The following is a 20,399-nucleotide window of genomic DNA, read 5'->3' as shown; positions in this document are numbered from 1 at the left end:
GCTCTTTACCTCCACTCACCATGCATATGACCAAAAAATAAAAAAAAAATTAAGCATAGAATCATTAAACAAAATACATCTGGTGTTTTTAAGCTCTGGGACACATGAGTTTTGTGTATACCTAAAATGTGCACAGGACTTTCTGAAAGAAATTTGCTTGTGTATTTTCCTGGAATCCTTTGAAAGAAATTATACCAATTAAATTACTACTATCCACCCCTTTAAATCTCCAAGATTCCTATCCCATTCCTTAGCTCAGGATGGCATATAAGCCTCAAGTGCCCAACGTGCCTTGAGTCTCATATCTTTGGGGTTTCCATTAAACACAAAATTAAATTTGTTGTTTTTTTTTTCTCCTATTAACCCGTCTCTTGCCAATGTAATTTAAACCAAATAACAAGAAATATGCAAGTAAATATTTTAAAAAGCTATCTTGAAAAAGTCTTTAAAATTATAAAGTGAGACGAAAGAGAAAATCACTAAATCTATAAAATTTTGATTTCCAATAAAATCTTCTTGGGCCTTCTGCTGAGAAAGTAAAAGGTAACACTCACTGATTCAGAGTAGTTTCACTATTCTGCTCAATATATAGGACTTCCTCACTATTTTTTATTTAAAACAGGGCATCATTTAAAAAAAATAATCTTCAACTTTCCAGACTCATCAATTTTCAAAAATTAGCCCTAGCCAATTTGGCTCAGTCGATAGAGCAGACTAAAGGGTCCCAGATTTGATTCCAGTCAAGTGCACATGCCCAGGTTTTGGGCTCAATTCCCACTGAGGGAGAATGAAGGAAGCAACCGACCGATGGTTCCCTCTCATCATTGATGTTTTTATCTCTCTCCCTTTACCTTCCTCTCTGAAATCAATGGAGATACATTAAAAAAAAATTTCCCCCCCAAAAATTATAGTTTTCAGACAAAAACCTAATTAGAGCTAATTGTTATTTAAGAGTTTATGTAATGCTTACCTGAAAACTCGCCCGTAATTCCCATGTACTTTATATACACCATAGAGTCGATCTGCTACTCTCTGGAATACATATTTAAAAGAAACTGCTATTATATGATCAAAGATATATACAATAATAAACCTTGCTTAGTATAAAAAACTTGAAAAATATGGAAAACTTAAACCTCCCAAAGTCTTATCACTCTTGATATAAGAAACGTATAGACAATAATTAAAACATATATAGAAAGAAGTATGAAAGTGATTACATAAATATAATGACCATACTATTTTCCCCCATGATAATTTTTACCCAGCGGGCTAAAGGATACAAATTTAAATTTTTGCATAAAATTCTACCTACTGTACAGACTGTGTAAGCATTCCTTGTTGGATATTTAGTTATCCCTCTTTTTTCAATATTATAAATAATCTTGTAATAAGCATCTGAGAGTAAGGCTTTTTCTAAATTTCAGATTGTTTCTTTATGATAAAGTCTCCCAAGTGTTATATAGGAGAAAGAATATAGACATTTTCAATTCTATTGATAGTTTTATACATAAATGCTCAATGCATACAACATGCTTCTATGCTACTCTGTCAAGATAACTCCTACTAACCAACAAAAACATTAGGTTTTTAATAACATAATTATAATTAGCATCATAGGGTTGAAATATATACTACCTAGCCATTCACACGTTTTACAAAAGACAAAAAATAACATCATGTCTGATAATTTGCTTTACTTTCCCCCAATGTTATGGATAAGAACTGGAAGACCAAAGGTTAATCCCACATAAAACCCTAAAAAATTTCTAATATGCAGTTTCTAAATATAAACCCTAAGGATAAATTCCTTACTCAAACTGGAGTAATTTGAAAAGTTAGGCATTAACCATATAACAAATCTTAACCTTTTCCATACTTTAGCTTAAAGTGAACAAACCACTATGGTAAACACTTGGAGCAGACCTAAGGGAATTATAAAATGTTCATCTTGCCTTGGCCTGCTCTGAAGGAACCCACTAGACTAGACGAATTAAATAGAGAAACTTGTCTGCAGTCTTTTTTTAAAAATATATATTGATTTTTTTACAGAGAGGAAAGGAGAAGGATAGAGAGCTAGAAACATTGATGAGAAACATCGACCAGCTGCCTCCTGCACTGCCCCCACCCGGGGCCCTTGAGTCCGCAGGCCGACGCTCTATCCACTGAGCCAAACTGGTTCCGGCCTGACTGCAGTCTTAATCTAAAGACAACACTACGATACCAGGAGGCACAGGAGCCCCACCTGGAACGCCCTGGAGAGCAGCATCAAGAACACAGTAAAAAATGTCCAGCCCACAGTATACCCCACAGAACCCCAATTATCACTCCAAATACAAAACCCATCCAGAAAATATTAAAGCAAAACACATCTTCTTCTACTACCCAGGAAGCACAACGGCTCAAGCAGGAATGTGAAAAAGAACTAGTATGGCTTTGTGGCTGATTTGTCAAGGGCAATTTACAGATTTCAGAAAAAGACAAAAACTCAAGAAACAAACAACTAGAAGCCAAACAGGAAACACACTATCAAAACACTCCCCTCAAAAAATACCTAATTGTTTCAAATACCCCATCACTTCCAGTAACAGAAAAGGAAAAGGTCACAAAAAATCAGATACCAGCCAAAATCGGTTTGGCTCAGTTGATAGTGTCGGCCTATGGACTGAAAGGTCCCAGGTTCGATTCAGCACATCCCCAGTGGGGGTTGTGCAGGAGGCAGCTGATCGATGTTTCTCTCTCATTGATGTCTCTTACTCTCTATCCCTCTCCCTTCCTCTCTGTAAAAAATCAATAAAATATATATTGCAGTTGAGCAGCAGACAGAAGTGGCAGATGAAATTGATATAAGCATAGATAACAATGATAATATCCATAGTTCAAAAGTAATTAATGACAGCCCAGCCACGGTGACTGGACATCAACCTATGAACGAAGAGGTAATGGTTCAATTCCCGGTCAGGACACATATCTGAGTTGTGGACTTGATTCCCAATAGGGAGCATGCAGGAGGCAGCCAATCAATGATTCTCTCTCATCACTGATGTTTCTTTCTCTCCCTCTTCCTTCCTCTCTGAAATTAATTACACACACACACACACACACACACACACACACACACACACACTAGAGGCCCAGTGCACATTGAAAGGAAATTAATTAGAAGGTGGCCGGCGGGCCAGAACTGGGCTGGACACGCCCTGGAGCCAACCTCCCATAGTCCCTTCCTGGCCACCCACACCTGGGGGGGTGCCAGGGCTCAAAAGGCATCTGTAGAGTGGGTGGGGTCCCACCAGCAGGTGGGATCTCTCAGCCTGGCCTGCAGGGATCCGGCTGAAACAGGCAGTCCGACATCCTCCAAGGGGTCTCTGAGTATGAGAGGGCACTCTGCAAAGTTGCTATTGCTCGGCAGCTCCTGTGTTGAGCATCTGCCCCCTCGTGGTCAGTGTGCATCATAGCTACTGGCTGGTTGGCTGGTCACTTAGCCTTTTATAGCCTATATAATCCTATATAATCCTATATAACAAAGAGGTAATATGCAAATTGACCATCATACCATCACAAGGTGATGGCACCCACTTTCTGCCCTGGCCAGTGTTGGAGCATTGTCCCATAGGTTTCGGGTTTGATCCCCAATTGGATGGAAGGCAGCCTATCAATGGTTCTCTCACATCAATGTCTCTCACTCTCTCTAATTCCCCCTTCCTCTAAAAATCAACAAAAACAAGTTGGTCCGAAGGTTGTGGGTTATTGTTAAGCTGATTAAAAATCAACAAAAACACATTTTTAAGTCTCATTTTCCTAGAAATCTAATAACTCAGTTATTCATGATAAAAAATATGTTGTTTTTGTAAGTAATAAGTTTTAAGTTGTCTCCTTGGATCTGCAGGTCTAGAGAGGTGTTCAGAGGTTAGTCTCAGTACTTTTTTCCTTAGGTTGTGGTCTTTTATTGGATATGTCTTGTTACTAAGGTACTGAGAAATTTTCTAAGGGACTTTACAGAAACATTTTTTAGTAATGGAGATAAGGGCTTTTTCAAATAGCAAATGCACATTAATTTAAAGCTTGAGGCTTTGAACAGGAGATGAGGACTTAGGGGATACTGTGTGAGCTTTGGGGTTTAAGTGATTTATTTAGAAGACTGAATAATCATGTAGTTTACATTTGCTCAGTTACTACAGATGGGGTACATTTTCATAGAATATAGGCTTTTAAAAGTAATTATTTTTGCTGTATTGCTCACAGGCTTCTCAAATATATTTGGCATGTTAATTTCTTTCTGATCCTCTAACAAGAACAAATGTAAATTGAAGAATCTATATATATAAAAGCCCAAGTGACCAGCTGACTGGCCGGTAGCTATGACACGCACTAACCACCAGAGGGTAGACATTCAACGCAAGAGCAGAAACCACAGGCATGGAAAAATGGAACAGACAAATGAATCTCAGAAGGAAGGGGGAGGGGAAGTGACGGAAGAGATTAACCAAATATCTTACATGCACACTAGAGCCCGGTGTGCGTATTTGTGCACCAGTGGGGTCCCTCTGCCTGGTCTGTGCCTTCTCACAATCTGGGACCCCTCGGGGGATGTCGGAGCCAGGCTGGTCTCCCACTGGTGCACTAATTCGTGCACCAGGCCTCTAGTCTTTATATTAAAAAGTAACTTTACAAGTTGCTGTAGACTAATACTTTGCTTGCCAAAGTTCTTGATTTTTTTACTTTTCATGTCCATCTATGACAGTGTCTAGAAATGTTATGAAATCATTTGGAAAAACTATTTAGTAGTATATTTCTTTAAAAGCCTAATACTTTATTTTTGTTATAAAACATAAAACATGGTCTCAAACTTTTAAGTACAGTTTGAATTTCTTCTCCGAATTATTAAAATTACTGATAATCTCATTTATAAATGCTAAATTCTCTCATCTCCTATCTTTTTATCTCTTATTCATTTAAGTGTTTTTTTTCTTGTGTATTATTAATACAAAAATGTACCTATGATCGCTTATCTAAATAAATACTTGATTTCATCCTCCAAAAAGGTGAGCAACCCCACGAGAAATTACTTCACCCATGAACTGGCAACAAATCAACACTCCGCAGTTATTATCAGACCAACAATGCTTCTGGTATGAACTATTCATGAAAACAAATTGTTCTAGCCAAAACATGGAGTGATTTGTATCTAGATCATCAATGAGAAAGATGAAGCAAAGAAAAACTATAAAGTGTAGACAAAAATTGCCTTTTCTAAAGAAAAGGAAAAACAAAAATGGGCAGAGAAATAAAACATAAATTATTAAAACCTTAAACTAGATTAATTCAATGGTTGGCAGTAATCGAGAATATTGGTGCCAGATGGTAATGGAAAAAAATAAAATGAAGGGTAAAAGGAATACTGGTGTCAGGAAAAAAGGGGGTGTACCAATGATTCAGTCTAGACTGCTTTTCAACTTCATCTTTTTGCCAAGTTTTTCTTTTGAAACTTGATCAACTGACAATTGACAGGGAGCAGATTCTATGACAACAGAAGAAATCTGACTAACTCATCCTAACATCTTCCCCAGGCCTGAATCATTTGTACCTATGATTGGAATGTCTTCTCTATCCTCACTGAAGTAGTCGTGACTATTAAAAAAGATAAATTTTTATGACATTCTATTAGATGATCTTATTTTCAAAATCTGGAAACACATAGCTTTTCTTTTCTTTTGAGTTATCTCCTAAGGAATCAAAGATTGTAGGATTTAAGACTTTTGATAGTTACTACCAAAATGGTTCCTAAAGAAGCTATATTCAATACTTTATGGTACCATCATCACTAAATATTTCACACTGGATATTACACCTTTATAAATGACTATAAATTAAATGTTAAAAAGTATCTCAATAATTGTAACTTAGCCCAAACAGGTTTGGCTCAGTAGTAGAGCGTCGGTCTGCGGACTGAAAGGTCCCAGGTTTGATTTCGGTCAAGGGCATGTACGTTGGCTGCGGGCACATCCCCAGTACGGGATGTGCAGGAGGCGGCTGGTCGATGTTTCTCTCTCATTGACATTTCTGGCTCTCTTTCTCTCTCCCTTCCTCTCTGTAAAAAAATCAATAAAATATATTTTTAAAAAAAGAAAAAAAAGAAAGAAAGCCACATTAAAAAAAAAAAAATTATATTTTACATTTTTAGAATATGAGCAAGGTTAAACATTCCTCCTTTTTAAATTTGATTTTCCCCCAAAGAGGCAGCGTACATGGTAGCAGGAAATAAGGGATTTGGAGACAGACAAATGTGAATTCAAATTCCAGCTCCTTCTTACTTTAGTTTGACTTTGGAGAATATAGTAAACCACTCCAAGCCTTTCTATTATATTTTTTCTCTTAGAAATACGGAAACAACTTTCATCATATGATTTTGTAAGGATTAAATAAGATGGCATCTATAATATTCCTGGCAATAAGCAAGGTGGCTCAATAAAAACCAGTTCTCCCAAAATCTACCTGAATTCATGTCCTCTGTTAATATATCATTGTAAGTGGACAAGAGCATGGGTTCTGGAGTCAGACAGACAAAGGTTTAAATTCTGGCTCCACATAGCTATTTATAGTGTAAAATTAGCAAATTACTTAACTTCATTTGCATCTGTTTCCTAATCTATAAAATAGGGACAATACCAGTACCTACCTTCAAAGGGCTGCTGTGGGAATTAGGTAAGACTAATATAATATGCTTGAACACCATGGCTGATATACAGTGGTCAATAAATGTTAGATATCAACATTATTTCCCTTTTCTTTTAGTTTACAAAGCAAATGACCTCATCTGAGTTTCATAAACTCTATGAATAAGGTACCCACTTATATAATATTTATTTATTATAGCACTTACTACAATATGTGCCAGGCAGATATTCCCATTTCTAACAAGAACAAAAACAAAAACAAACAAACAAACAAACAAAACAAAAAAACTCTGAAAAGTTGCTGGATTTCCCAGAAGGACCTGATAAATGACAGAGACAAGTTCCAAAGCCAGCTCCTCTCAGTCTAAAGTAAGGTGACCAGAACTCCTGCTTTTGGTGGGACAGTCCCAATTTTTAACAATTTGTCCCACGTCCTGCGGTGTTTTTAAAAAGTCCCTTTTTTAAAAAAGAATCTTTCCAAAAATCTGGACTTTTTTAAAACGCCATAGGACACGGGACTAATTGTTAAAAATAGGGACTGTCCCACCAAAAAGCGGGACGTCTGATCACCTTAGTCTAAGGCCATCTGCCCTTTCTAATTTGTTTTAATGTCTTAAATATTTAACACTTTAACCTACCTGTAATTTATTTTTGCATTCTTTACTTTCAAGAGAATTATCCTTTACAGAAAAGAGTCAAATAATTCTATTTTCACATGTGTTATCAATTCATCATCTCCTCCCTCAAGCTCTGAACGTTACAAAAAGGCTCTCTCTCTTCAGTCTTTCTTCATGCTTTGCCGACTGTAGGTATTCAATTTTAACCTTCCATTTTTACTTTTCTGTTACTCTCCATGACTAAATAGCATTTCTCCCAATTTAAAAACAATCAGAATTTTAGCTAATCAGAAAGTATTCTGTATTTTTCATTGGTATTGCTCTCATTTATAATCTAATTTCAATGTGACTCACAAATCAAGTGCCATTTTCCTCTGAGGAGTTCAAGCTATCTCTCATGTCAATAAAGTTTCTGAAACCTGTTCTCATTAGGTTGAGGATAAATATCTACACCCAGAATTCTCTCACTTGTACATTTTGTCCTTTGATGACAAGGTCAATTTCTTTAAAGATTCTTATCATCTATACATTAGGTAAAAGTTCTATTAGTTTATAATTAAATTCAAAAACCAATTTATCTTACCACTTTTTCAGATCTTTTTGTTTTTAAATATGTTTTTATTGATTTCGGAGAGGAAGGGGAGAGAGAGAGAAATATAGAAACATCAATGATGAAAGAGAATCATTGATCGACTGCCCCTTAACATGCCCCCACTGGGGATGGAGCCAAAACCTGGACATGTGCCTTGACTGGAATTGTTTATGCCAGAAAACATTTTGCATTTCTTAAAAATGTGGTTTTGCTAAACACATCAAATTTGAATGTAAAAATCAGTTATTCATTATAAATACTCTGCATTACTTAACAACATAATGATCACATGAGAAGCACTCTCTTACAGAAGAGTGCCAAAAAATTCTTGGGGACCACTTACAGCTCTGACTCGAAGAAGATGAGAGATGACTGACTGTAGTTCATCACTGTAGTGCTTTAGTTCAGTAAATCTCCTGAAGCAGGAAACAAATAAAACAATTTTCTCATGAAAACACAAAAAAACTGAAAGACAAAACAGTACAGCTGACCCTTGAACAACACAAGCTTGAACTGTGTACATCCACTTATACATGAATTTTTTCTCCTCAATTAATACTACAAATTTGTTTTCTCTTCCTTATAATTTTCTTAGTATTTTCTTCTTTCTAAGCTCACTTTATTGTAAGAATACAGTATGTATTACATATAACATACAAAATATGGGTTAACTGACTGTTTATGTTAATGGCGAAGCTGTAGGTTAACAGTAGGCTATTTGTAATTAAGTTTTTGAGGAGTCAAAAGTTACATGTGGATTTCTGATTGTGCAGGGAGCAGTTGGCACCCCTAACTCCCACATTGTTCAAGGGTCAACTGTAGTTCTTGAGAATAAAACTGCTTCTATTTAACCATACGTTATAGGTCTTGAACATTTATACACCAATACAAATTTTAAAAATTCTAAAATAAAACAACCATACTTTCTTTTGATATTTTTAAAGCCAAGAAAAGATATCATATTTCATAATTTGTACTGTGTGGGGGACTGAGATAAGTTAACTATACCTGATCTTAGCCAAAAGGCCAAGAAGCGATAGGAACTGAGATAGAGATAAACTTACTTGAAAACATTAAACAGGAAAAAATGTAAGGAGTTAAAAATACCTTATGGGCCCTGACCAGTAGGCTCAGTGAGTTAAAGCATTGTCCCAATACAGAATATACCAAGGCTACAGGTTTGATCTCCGGTCAGGGTACCTACAAGAATCAGCCAATGATGACCTAGCTGGTTTGACTTAGTAGACAGAGCATTGGACTACGGACTGGAATGTCCCGGGTCAGATTCAGGTCAAGGGCGCATGCTCAGGTTTCGGGCTCAATCCCCAGGAGGGGGCATACAAGAAGCAGCCAATCAATGATTTTCTCTCATCACTGATGTTTCTATCTCTCCCTCTCCCTTCCTCTCTGAAATAAATAAAAATAAAAAAGAATCAGCCAATAAGAGCATGTACAACAAATCAAATCTCTTTCTCAAAAAGCAATAAGTAAATAAAAATCTTATGGTACAGAAATAAACTCATGGTCTCTAACCTCAATTTAGTGCTGCTCAGTAATCGGTTTTCCTAATCTACCGTGTTTCCCGAAAATAAGACCTACTTACAGGTTTCCTTCTGAGTGAAATATAAGGCATCCCCCCTGAAAATAAGGCCCCTCCAGGCTAAACATGAGAGATTTGGTCCACTGATTTTGAAATAAATGGGAGTCACAAGAAATTCACCAGGAAATTCAGGAATTGGATTGTTATGATGATGTTCCAGAAGATGATGACATGATTGTCATTGAATAAATGAGTAAATTCTTGATACTGTAGGATTCACAGTTTGTCTGGTTTGTGTTGACAACTACCGTACTACCATACCGTATAAAGGTAATAAATTTCCTTTATTTTCATTTAACAATAAATGTGTACCATATTCTTCTTCATGGAAAAATAAGACATCCCCTGAAAATAAAACCTAGCGCATCTTTGGGAGCAAAAATTAATATGACACTGTCTTATTTTCGGGGAAACAGGGTAATAACTGTCATTCTCCAACACCTGAAACCTCTGATACCACCACCTGTCACTCTCTAACAAGCTTCAAAGATTAAACAGAAGCCATCAGATAGGAACTATCTCTACCCCCACCTCCTACTAGGAAACTTAGAAACGTTCCAATATCACATCATTTCTTCCTTCCCTCAACTATCCTTCTTCCCATCCAATACTTCAGATTCTATCCCAGCGATATCCCACATTCCTGTTTTCTCACTTCCTCTCTCTACAAGCTCCTTCTCATTAATATATCAGTAAATTTACGGCCTCTCCTGGTTACACATACATACAAATTCCCCTATTAACATCTTCTCAATACCCACTCCTTTCACAGCCACACTTTCATAAGGCATTGTTTTTCTAGCAATAACCACTTCTTCCTTTTCTGTTCACTGCTCGGCCCCTAACTCCCACGTTGGCGCCCCTAACTCCCATGTTGAGCTTTGGATATGAGCAATTCACCTACTACTATTTTCATGTTGCTAAAATCCACTGATCTACTTTAGTCCTCATCTTACTTGACCCTTCCAGCAATGTAGCAGCTGACCTCATCCTCCTCAAAAATTGGTTCCCTTGACATCAGTGTCATTTTCTCATGATTTTCTTCTTACTTTCTGGTTACTCCTAAAGTCTCCTTGGGTACTCCTTCCTTCACCCATCTCTTACACTCCAACTTTAGTTTGCAAAGAATGCCTAAAGTGTTTCTAAAAACACTATTGAGGGCCTTTTAGCAAGAGAGACTTATAAATAACCACAAGTGTACACAGAGGTCATGGGGGACTCAGGAACCTGAATTTATAAAAACTTGCCCACAGGATTCAGAATTCTCAGATTACACTTTGGAAAATGCCCTTAAAGAGATGGCTTCTTTAGGGTTCAGTCCTAGATCCTCAGCCATCTTACAATCAACCAGTCACTCTACACTCTATGGGACTCATCACTCACAAAGCTTCACAATTATGATCACATGCTGCTGAATTCCAAATGTCTACCTCTAGCCCAACTCTCCCCGCTAAATGCCAGATCTATAAAGCCAACTGACTAGCAGGCATTTATACTTGCTCATATCCAAAGTTCATCTTATCCTCCTCCTCCCCCAATCTTTCTCCCTATGTTCCCTAGCATTTTAAAGATGGAAACCCGGGTGCCATCTGTATTTCCCCCGCCCCCAGTTTCATCCCACACATCTTACTAATCACTCAGTCTACATACTAAATATTGTCTATAAATATTGCCACATAAAAGTAGAAGACCCAACCAAGATCTTCCTCTTCACTGGTCTAAACAGTCTAGTTTTAAGAAAGATAAATATGCATGAAGCAAGTATCATTTTGGTAATCACTCTGAAATAATCTTTCTGGTTTTCTAGATTTTAAGGATAGAATAAAAGTATTTTAGTGATGCAAAGTATTTTAGTAGTGGCATGAAAAATAATCTATTGGTCTAGCTAGATATAGGACAAAGTTTCTATATATTAAGAATTTGTTAAATAATGACTGATGTAGATAATTCTCTTATCTAGAAATTAAGGCAAACAAATTATATTACTAATAACACATTATACACTTTAACAAGAACTTAGAAGTAAAAAACTGCCTTGGTTATGTTTATCATCAGATCAGATTTAAAATTTTATACAGTCATGTGCCACTTAACAGAAATATGTTCTGAGAAATCCCTTGTTAGGCAATTTTGTCATTGTGTGAACATCATAGAGTGCACTTACATAAATCTTAGTGGTATAGCCCAGTAATTTTCAACCTTTTTCATCTTATGGCACACATAAGCTAATTACTAAAATTCTATGTTACACCAAAAAATATATTTTTGTCGATCTGACAAAAAAGAAAGTTATAATTTTTATTCATTCACACTTGATAGTTATTGTTGTGTTGAGTGTTGTCATTTTTTTATTTGATTATCTAAGGGAAAACAGGTCCATGCCCCTGACTAGTCAGGTAGTGCATGTTTTAAAAATATGTGGCACACCAGCTGTACACCACAGGTATAACATACTGCTCCTTAAGCTACAAGCCTGTATAGTAGGTAACTGTACAAAATGACATGAGATTAAATCAAGTGCAAGAGAAAATGATGAAATCAATAAATGTTGTAAACATAAGGTGTATTAGAATGCTGTCAGTGTAACATGACATACAGTTTTACAGCAAACTGTTTTAACATAGAGAGAACACACCCTAAAATAGTGATAAGTATAGTTTGTAAATATATAAACCAGTAACATATTCATTATCATCAAGAATTTTGTACTGTACATAATTTTCTGTACTGTACTGTACTTCTATATAATGGGCAATACAGTAAGTTGGTTATCCCAGAATCACCACAAACAGGTGAGTAATGCATTATCTTATGACATTTGAGATGGCTACATCACAAGGCAACAGAAATTTTTAGCTCCATTATATTCTTATGGGACCACCATCATATAGGTAGTCTGTTGTTAATTGGCATGTGACTGTATATAATACGGATAGTAAATAAAATTTAGCAATCTAGCCCTGGCTGGAGTGGTTCAATGGTGAGAGCATCAGCCCCCAAACCACAAGGTCGTGGGTTCAACTCCTAGTCAAGGGCACACACCTGGGCTGCAGATTCGGTCCCCAGCCCCAGTTGGGGCATGTGCGGGAGGCAATCAATCGATGTGTCTCTCTCACATCAATGTTTCTCTTCTTCTCTCAACCTTCTTCCCCTCCTCCCTCCCACTCTCTAAAAATCAATGGAAAAAAATAACCTCAGTGAGGATTAACAACAAAAATTACCAATCTAGAAAACCCAAGTTAGGTAAAAAAAGGGAAGGCAAACATTCAATTTGCAAAATATTTTTCATTAAGTTGGAAAACATTCAATTGAAAAAATTTTTAATATTAAAATATTAATTTATTGTAAAAAGTCTTGCCGAAGCCGGTTTGGCTCAGTGGTAGAGCGTCGGTCTGCGGACTGAAAGGTCCCAGGTTCGATTCCGGTCAAGGGCATGTACCTTGGTTGTGGGCACATCCCCAGTAGGGGGTGTGCAAGAGGCAGCTGGTTGATGTTTCTCTCTCATCGACGTTTCTGGCTCTCTATCTCTCTCCCTTCCTCTGTGAAAAATCAATAAAATATATTTAAAAAATAAAATAAAATAAATAGCCGAAACCGGTTTGGCTCAGTGGTAGAGCGTCGGTCTGCGGACTGAAAGGTCCCGGGTTTGATTTCGGTCAAGGGCATGTATGTTGGTTGCGGGCACATCCCCCGTGGGGGGTGTGCAGGAGGCGGCTGGTCGATGTTTCTCTCTCACCGACGTTTCTGGCTCTCTATCTCTCTCCCTTCCTCTCTGTAAAAAAATCAATAAAATATATTTAAATAAATAAATAAATAAATAAATAAATAAATAAATAAATAAAATAAAAAGTCTTATCTACCAGCTCCTCTAGTGAATGTACATCTATCACTGTCATAAATTTTTCTTGTAAGTTTTCCAAAGCTCTTATTTTTTATTATTATTTTTCAATCCTCCCTCGAGTATATTTTTCCACTGACTTTTAGAGAGAGGGAAAGACAGAGAAAAATGCTGATGAGAGAGAAACACATCAATTGGTTGCCTCCTGCACGATCCCTGACCAGGGCCCAGGCAGGGAAGGAACCTGCAACCAAATTACCAAAATTGAACTGGGACCCTTGTCTGCAGCACGATGCTCTATCCACTGAGCCAAACCAGCTAGAGTTCCAAAGCTCTTTCTAAAGGGTGACATAACTTTAGTTCTTAATCTAGAGAACATCTCTTATATACCATGGATGTCACTTTTAACCCTTAAAAAAACCTTGGTGGAACTTTAAATGCACATTACAAAGTGAAACAAGTCAATCTGAAAAGGCTGCATACTATATAATATGACATCCCAGAAAAATGTAAAAATATGGAGACAGTAAAAAGTTCAATGGCTGCCAGGGCTGTAGGGAGGAAGGGATAAATAGGCAGGGCAAAGAGGATTTGTAGGGCAGTGAAAATACCTTGTATTATACTAAAATAATGCGTACATGTATCAAAACCCATATAATATACACCACCAAAAGGAAACCACGGTCTTTCAGTGACAATGATGTGTCAATACGGGCTCATCGATTATAACAAATGGACCACTCTACTGAGAGGTGTTGATAGACTGGGAGAGGCTATGCATATGCAGGGGTGGTGTTCATGTGTAGGGGCAGAGGGTATGTGGGAACTCTGTAATTTTTGCTCAGATTTGTGAACCTAAAACCACCTTAATATATAAAGTCGATTAAAAACAAACAAAAGCAAACACCTTACACTGACCAGTGTGCTCATTGGTTAGTGCCAACCCTTACACTAAAAGGCTGCCAGTTCCATCCCTAGTCAGGGCACATGCCCGTGTGGCGGGCTCAATCCCCAGTATAAAGGCAGGAGGCAGCCAATCGATGCTTCACTCTCTCTCTCTTTCTAAAAAAAAATAAAAAATAAAATAAAAAAAAATAGCCCTTACCGATTTGGCTCAGTAGAGCTTTAGCCTGCGGACTGAAGGGTCCCAGGTTTGATTCCAGTCAAGGGCTTGAACCTTGGTTGCAGGAACATCCCCAGTAGAAGGTGTGCAGGAGGCAGCTGATCACTGTTTCTCTCTCATCGATGTTTCTCTCTATCTCCCTTCCTCTCTGTAAAATATCAATAAAAAATTTAATAAAAAATATTTTTTTATTTTAAAAAACACCTCAATGGTTACCATCACAATTTCCAATTTAACAAAAATTTAAAATGTTTATTTATAAAAAATATATTTATTTATATTTTAATTAAAAATTTATCTTAAAAACCAAAGGCATCATGTTAATGTATTATGTTTTATAAAGTCAGGCATAATAGGCTATCCAATAGTCCAACAGTGCAAACTTGGCCTTTGTCTGCTACAAATATTTACATTATGTAGAAATTAATGCTAAATTTAGCCCTAACTAGAGAATTTCCAACAGACTCTATCAACTTAATTGCTAAAAATGGAAAAGCCTCATGTGCATAAGCAAATTTTTAAATGAAAAAATTCAGCTGAACCAAATACTAGGTGAAAATCCAAAGTATTATTAATAAATGTTAACATTTTTTTAAAAAAAATACATATAATGAAGAACCTAATTTATCCACCAACTTCAGAGAAGGATCAAAATCAAAATCCTAAGAAATACCTAGGTATTATACCAAGAAAAGTTATTTCTGAATATACTAGCTTAGCCCTGGCTGGTGTGGCTCAGTGGTTAGAGAGGCATCCTGTACACACATAAATTCTGAGTTCAATTCCTGGTCAGGTACATACCCAGGTTGCCAGTTCAATTCCCAGTCGGGGTGTGTAAGGGAAGGCAACCCATAGATGTTTCTCTGTCATACTGATGTTCTCTCTCTCCCCCCCAGCCTTCCTCCTCTCTAATATCAATAAGGATGTCATGGGATGAGGATTAAAAAGAATAAACTTATATACTGGCTTCCTTTAACATAGAAATACTCCCAAAAAATGCCAAAGTGACATTAATGAAGTCAAGTAACTAATACATCTCTATGACATTATAAGCTTGTGTATCAAATTTTCTTGGTGTGCAAAGTAGAAAGTTTATTTTCAAAATATGTATGTAATATATAATCTTCTTCTTTTGACCTTTGAACATATTTGCCAAGCAAAGTTGTATAAGAAAAGCTACTTTACATGAAATTAAAATTGCTTTTCTCATTTTTCTGATACCTTCCACAACATTTAAAAAATTATTCTAGGAAAAATCAGTGGTTCAATTTTCTAAAATTTCAGACAGTTACAACCTTAAACCCAATAAAGTTAGCAAATTTTAAAATCAATTTTAAACTACAGGAGGATTTCACTAAATGTGAATTACTGTTTAAAATATTTAGTAAATGAAGTGCATACATTCAGAAATGAAAAATTAAATAGATTGATAGACACCATTCAAAACAACATTGTAACTGTTATTAAAACAAAACCTTACTTGTCTGGGTTTTTCACTCTGAATGTTGCATTAAGCGCTTTTAACCTGGAGTCTGCCTGGAAAAAATAATTTATTCACTTAATATAATTACATTTCAGGGTATAAATCCAAACAGTTTTTATTTTCTCTTTAGAATTAAGATGATTTAGTTTTCTTCATATCATATGTGTCAAACACATTCAACATATCTAAAAAAAAAAAAGCTTAGCAGTTATTTTTTAAAACAGGACAAAAATAATGCTGTAAATTAAGCTGAATACATGGCATTCAATAGCATCGAAGTCAAACAACTGTAAACACCAACACAGTAAGTCATTTAGCTCTGCATTACTATAACTCAGAATAGATCATGTAACAAAAGCAGTTTACTTTTCTCCAAATCAAGAAAAACAATAATCTGTTTATAAACTAAATTAAATGACTACTTTGAAGCCTATGCATTACTTAGGATAATTCTCGGGCAAACCAAATATACATTAGTTTTTCTCATTTTCATAGGTATTTTAGAAAGTAAAGAAATATGGAAATGCCTGTACTAAAGTAAAGTGAAACAAGCTAATGACATCAAATTACTTATTAGTTGGCAGAAAATGTTATAACACTTTCCTTTTTGCCAGATAATTGCTTTCAAAAGAGGAGCAGAGGAATCAACATTAAGTAATCATTTCATTATATCAATTTATACTTAATATATCCAAATCCTATCCTAAATTCTTATTTTAAGAAACAAAACACCATAAACTTTTCTGACCAACCACAGAAAATATAGGGCCCAATAAAATGTAGCTCAAGCCCTGACCTGTTTGGCTCCCTGGCTAGAGCGTTTGCCTTAGGACTGAAGGGTCCTAGGTTCAATTCTGGTCGAGGGCATGTACCTTGGTTGCAGGCACATCCCCAGTGGGAGGCGTGCAGGAGGCAGCTAATCAATATTTCTCTCTCATCGATGTTTCTAACTTTCTATCCCTCCCCCTTCCTCTCTGTAAAAAAATCAATAAAATATATTTTAAAAAAATAAGTAAATAAAATAAAATGTAGCTCAAGCAGGAATCAATTTCATAATATGGTTTAGTTTTTAAAATCCTGATCAGCTTAAAAATTTTACATTAGTCCAACCCATAATTACAAATATTCCCAAAATAATCAAACAAACAAAGAAGACAAAAATACTAGGGCTCCCCAGATTACATGGCTAAGAAAAAATTTTAAATGTAACAAATATGCTATTTAGCCTCCCAGAACTTCAGACCAAAAGAAATTCAAAGGGCTATCAAGAATATCTAAAGAAAAAATAAAAAGGAATATCTAAAGCTCAATTTGTCACTGATTTCAGGGAACTCTTTTTTCTAAAATCAGTATTTCACCAATTCTTGATCTTTCTTACATCTCAAGGGCATGCCAGCTAATAGTGCTTATGCAAGTCCTCACAAATAAAAGCACTTTTAATTTAAGGCATATATTATTCTTCTATGTTCTTTAAGATAATTAAAATCACTAAATAATAAAGTGTTAATGATATCATAGTCACATGCAAATGTGACTTTTTTAATGAATATGAAATTACATAAAACCATCAGTAAAGCCCTGGCCAGCATCTCAGTGGTTAGAGCCCACACACCAAAGGACTGAGGGTTCGATCCCCAACCCTAGTCTGGGAGCATAAAGGAGGCAACCAATCAATGTGTCTCTCTCACATCAATGATTCTCATCTTTCTCTCTCTCTTTGTGTCTCTCCCTCTCTCTCTCCCACCCTGTCCCCCTTCCTTTGACTCTCTCTCTAAAAAAAAAAAAAAAAAAAAAAAAAATATATATATATATATATATATATATATATATATACATACACACACACACACACATACATACATATATATATGGAAAAATTATCCTCAGGTGAAGATGCTCAAAACAAATAAAAAGCCATCAGTAAAGAAAAAAATGTTCATTTGTACCTTTTCCTGAATCTCATACTTCTTAATACTACCAACTTAATTTTTACTTTTATTACCATCAATTTACCAATTTAGAAGTATCAAATGTAAACCATCTCCATCCTATTAACCTTTGCTTACCAGATTCTGTCAGGTTACAACCAGCTCAATCAGCTCATCCTTTCACAAGACTCCAAAAAAAAAAAGTTGCCTAAAATGTCACTAAACCAGCCTAGCCAGTTTGGCTCAATGATGCACCAGGAGGTCAAGGTTTAATCCCCAGTAGGGGGCATGCAAGAGGCAGACAATCAATGATTCTCTCTCAAAGATGCTTTTATCTCTCTCCTCCCTTCCTCTCTGAAATCCATACACACACACACACACACACACACACACACTCACTCACTCACTCACTAGAGGCCCAATACATGAAATTCGTGCAAGAGTAGGCCTTTCTTCCCCTGGCTGCCGGCACCGGGCTTCCCTTGAAGCACCAGCAAAGCCATCAGGTCTAATTAGCAAATTACACTTGTTATTATAGATTCTTTTTTGTTAATTGTCACCAAACCAGAAATTTCTCCCCAAAGCTAGATCTCTATGAAAACTACCTGGACTATACCAAATCTGACAGATTACTATCCATCTTATCAGAAAAAAAAGCCCTTAGAGAATTACAAATATAAAATAAGTCAAGGGACATAATGTACAACATAGGAATAAAGTAATACTGTAATAACTATGTAATTGACAGTGATACTAGACTTACTGTGGTAATCACTTTGTAAGATATATAAGTGTTGAATCACTGTGTTGTATACCTGAAACTACTAATATAATACTGTATGTCAAATATAATAAAAAATACATTAATGTGAAAAATAAAAAAAATTTTAAACCACTTACATAATTGTTTCATACCACCCTATTTTATTTCCTTTAACAACCACTATCTGAACTCATCTTAGTTGTTTACTTGTTCTTAGCTGTCCACTAGGATGAAAGACCTTTTTTTAAAAAGCAGTGTTAATAGTGCCCCCTGGAGTTGCATAACACTGCCATGGCAACACTTTAACCTGTTTTCTCTTTTGTTCATTGCTATATTCCAATGCCTCCTATGCCTGGCACAACACGAACATGCAATAATGTTGGCTGAATGACAGAAAATGACTCGTGACTATTCTATAGCCCCAACTTACCACCTTTCCCACATTGTCCTTTAAAACCTGCCAGCCCACCACCCCCCTCCCTTTCCAATTCCTATAATATTTCTGCATTCCTTGTCCTGGACCTTGTCTTGACCCAGTTTTCCCAGGACAGTCCTGGTCTACATCTGTGTCCTAATCTACTTGTTAATAGTGCCCCCTTTTACTCTCAAAAGTATTCCATTTTGTTACCTATCTCAAAATAACCCTGGGGGGGAAAAATCTCTGCTGTCACACTCTTCCAGTGATAAATTCTTTTATTTATATCACTTATAACAACTTTAAAGTATGTTACTTAAATTCTCCAACTACTAAAGTATATGCTCCATAAAAACATGGCACTTATTTCCAGCTTTCACTACTGTATCAACGGTACCTACTAGATACCTGACACTCGGGCCCCACCTAGCATTTAGAATCTCCACACTGGCTCTCTGAATTCCTGTAATACACAGATTAGCAGAGATCCTAGGAGCCCAGTTCTTGTATCTGGCAGTCCCTGCTCCAAGTAAGTGTTCCAGATTTTTCTGGGTCAACCTAAATTCATTTAAGGTTTGGGCACATGAATGACACTTTCATATAAGTAACTTACTGAGTTAACTGAGTTAAAATGATATCATAATCATCATCATCGTTATATTATTAGAGGCCCAGTGCACGAAATTCGTGCATGGGGGAGGGGGGGTGCGGGTGATATCCCTCACCCAGCCTACACCCTCTCCAATCTGGGACATACTTCTCACAATCCAAGACTGCTGGCTCCCAACTGCTCATCTGCCTGCCTTCCTGGTTGCCCCTAACTGCTTCTACCTGCCAGCCTGATCACCCTCTAACCGCTCCCTTGCCAGCCCATTTGCCCCTAACTGCCCTCCCCTGCAGGCCTGGTCCCCCCCAACTGCTCTCCCCTGCAGGCCTGGGTTCCCCTCAACTGCCCTTTCCTAAAGGCCTGGTCGGCCCCAACTTCACTCCTCTGCTAGCTTGATCACCCCTAACTGCTCTTCCCTGCAGGCTTGATCGCCCCCAACTGCCCTCCCTTGCAGGCCTGGTCCCTCCCAACTGCCCTCCCCTGCTGGCCATCTTGTATCCACATGGGGCAGGATCTTTGACCTCATGGGGCAGCCATCTTATGTGTTGGAGTGACCATCTATTTGTATATTACTCTTTTATTAGATGGGATAGAGTCCTGGTGAATGGATGGGGGCCAGCTGGTTTGCCCTGAAGGGTGTCCTGGATCAGGGTGGGGGTTTCCTTGTGGCATGTACCTTGGTTGCCAGCACATGCCCATGTGGTGGTTTGCAGGTCGGCCAAACCCCTGGCAACTCAAGCGAAGGCCCTGGTATCT

General features: G+C 36.9%; 1 protein-coding gene across 3 annotated transcripts in view; it reads right to left on the bottom strand.

Moving 5' to 3' along the window:
* SNX4 (sorting nexin 4) overlaps positions 1 to 20,399 on the bottom strand; it is a 64,463-nt gene that overhangs the window by 23,458 nt on the left and 20,606 nt on the right. For all 3 annotated transcript variants that reach the window (XM_036447104.2, XM_036447103.2, XM_036447102.2), the window contains exons 6-8: positions 15,928 to 15,983; positions 8,230 to 8,302; positions 971 to 1,032 (exon numbers count right to left, since the gene is read on the bottom strand). In XM_036447104.2, the coding sequence (XP_036302997.1) occupies positions 971 to 1,032; positions 8,230 to 8,302; positions 15,928 to 15,983 (191 nt within the window). The remainder of the gene's footprint in view (positions 1 to 970; positions 1,033 to 8,229; positions 8,303 to 15,927; positions 15,984 to 20,399) is intronic.

This window comes from Pipistrellus kuhlii, unplaced genomic scaffold (genome assembly GCF_014108245.1).
Source record: "Pipistrellus kuhlii isolate mPipKuh1 unplaced genomic scaffold, mPipKuh1.p scaffold_m20_p_2, whole genome shotgun sequence".
NCBI lineage: Eukaryota > Metazoa > Chordata > Mammalia > Chiroptera > Vespertilionidae > Pipistrellus > Pipistrellus kuhlii.
The sequence above is the reverse complement of the archived record's forward strand: the minus strand, read 5'-3'. Positions and strand labels throughout refer to the sequence as shown.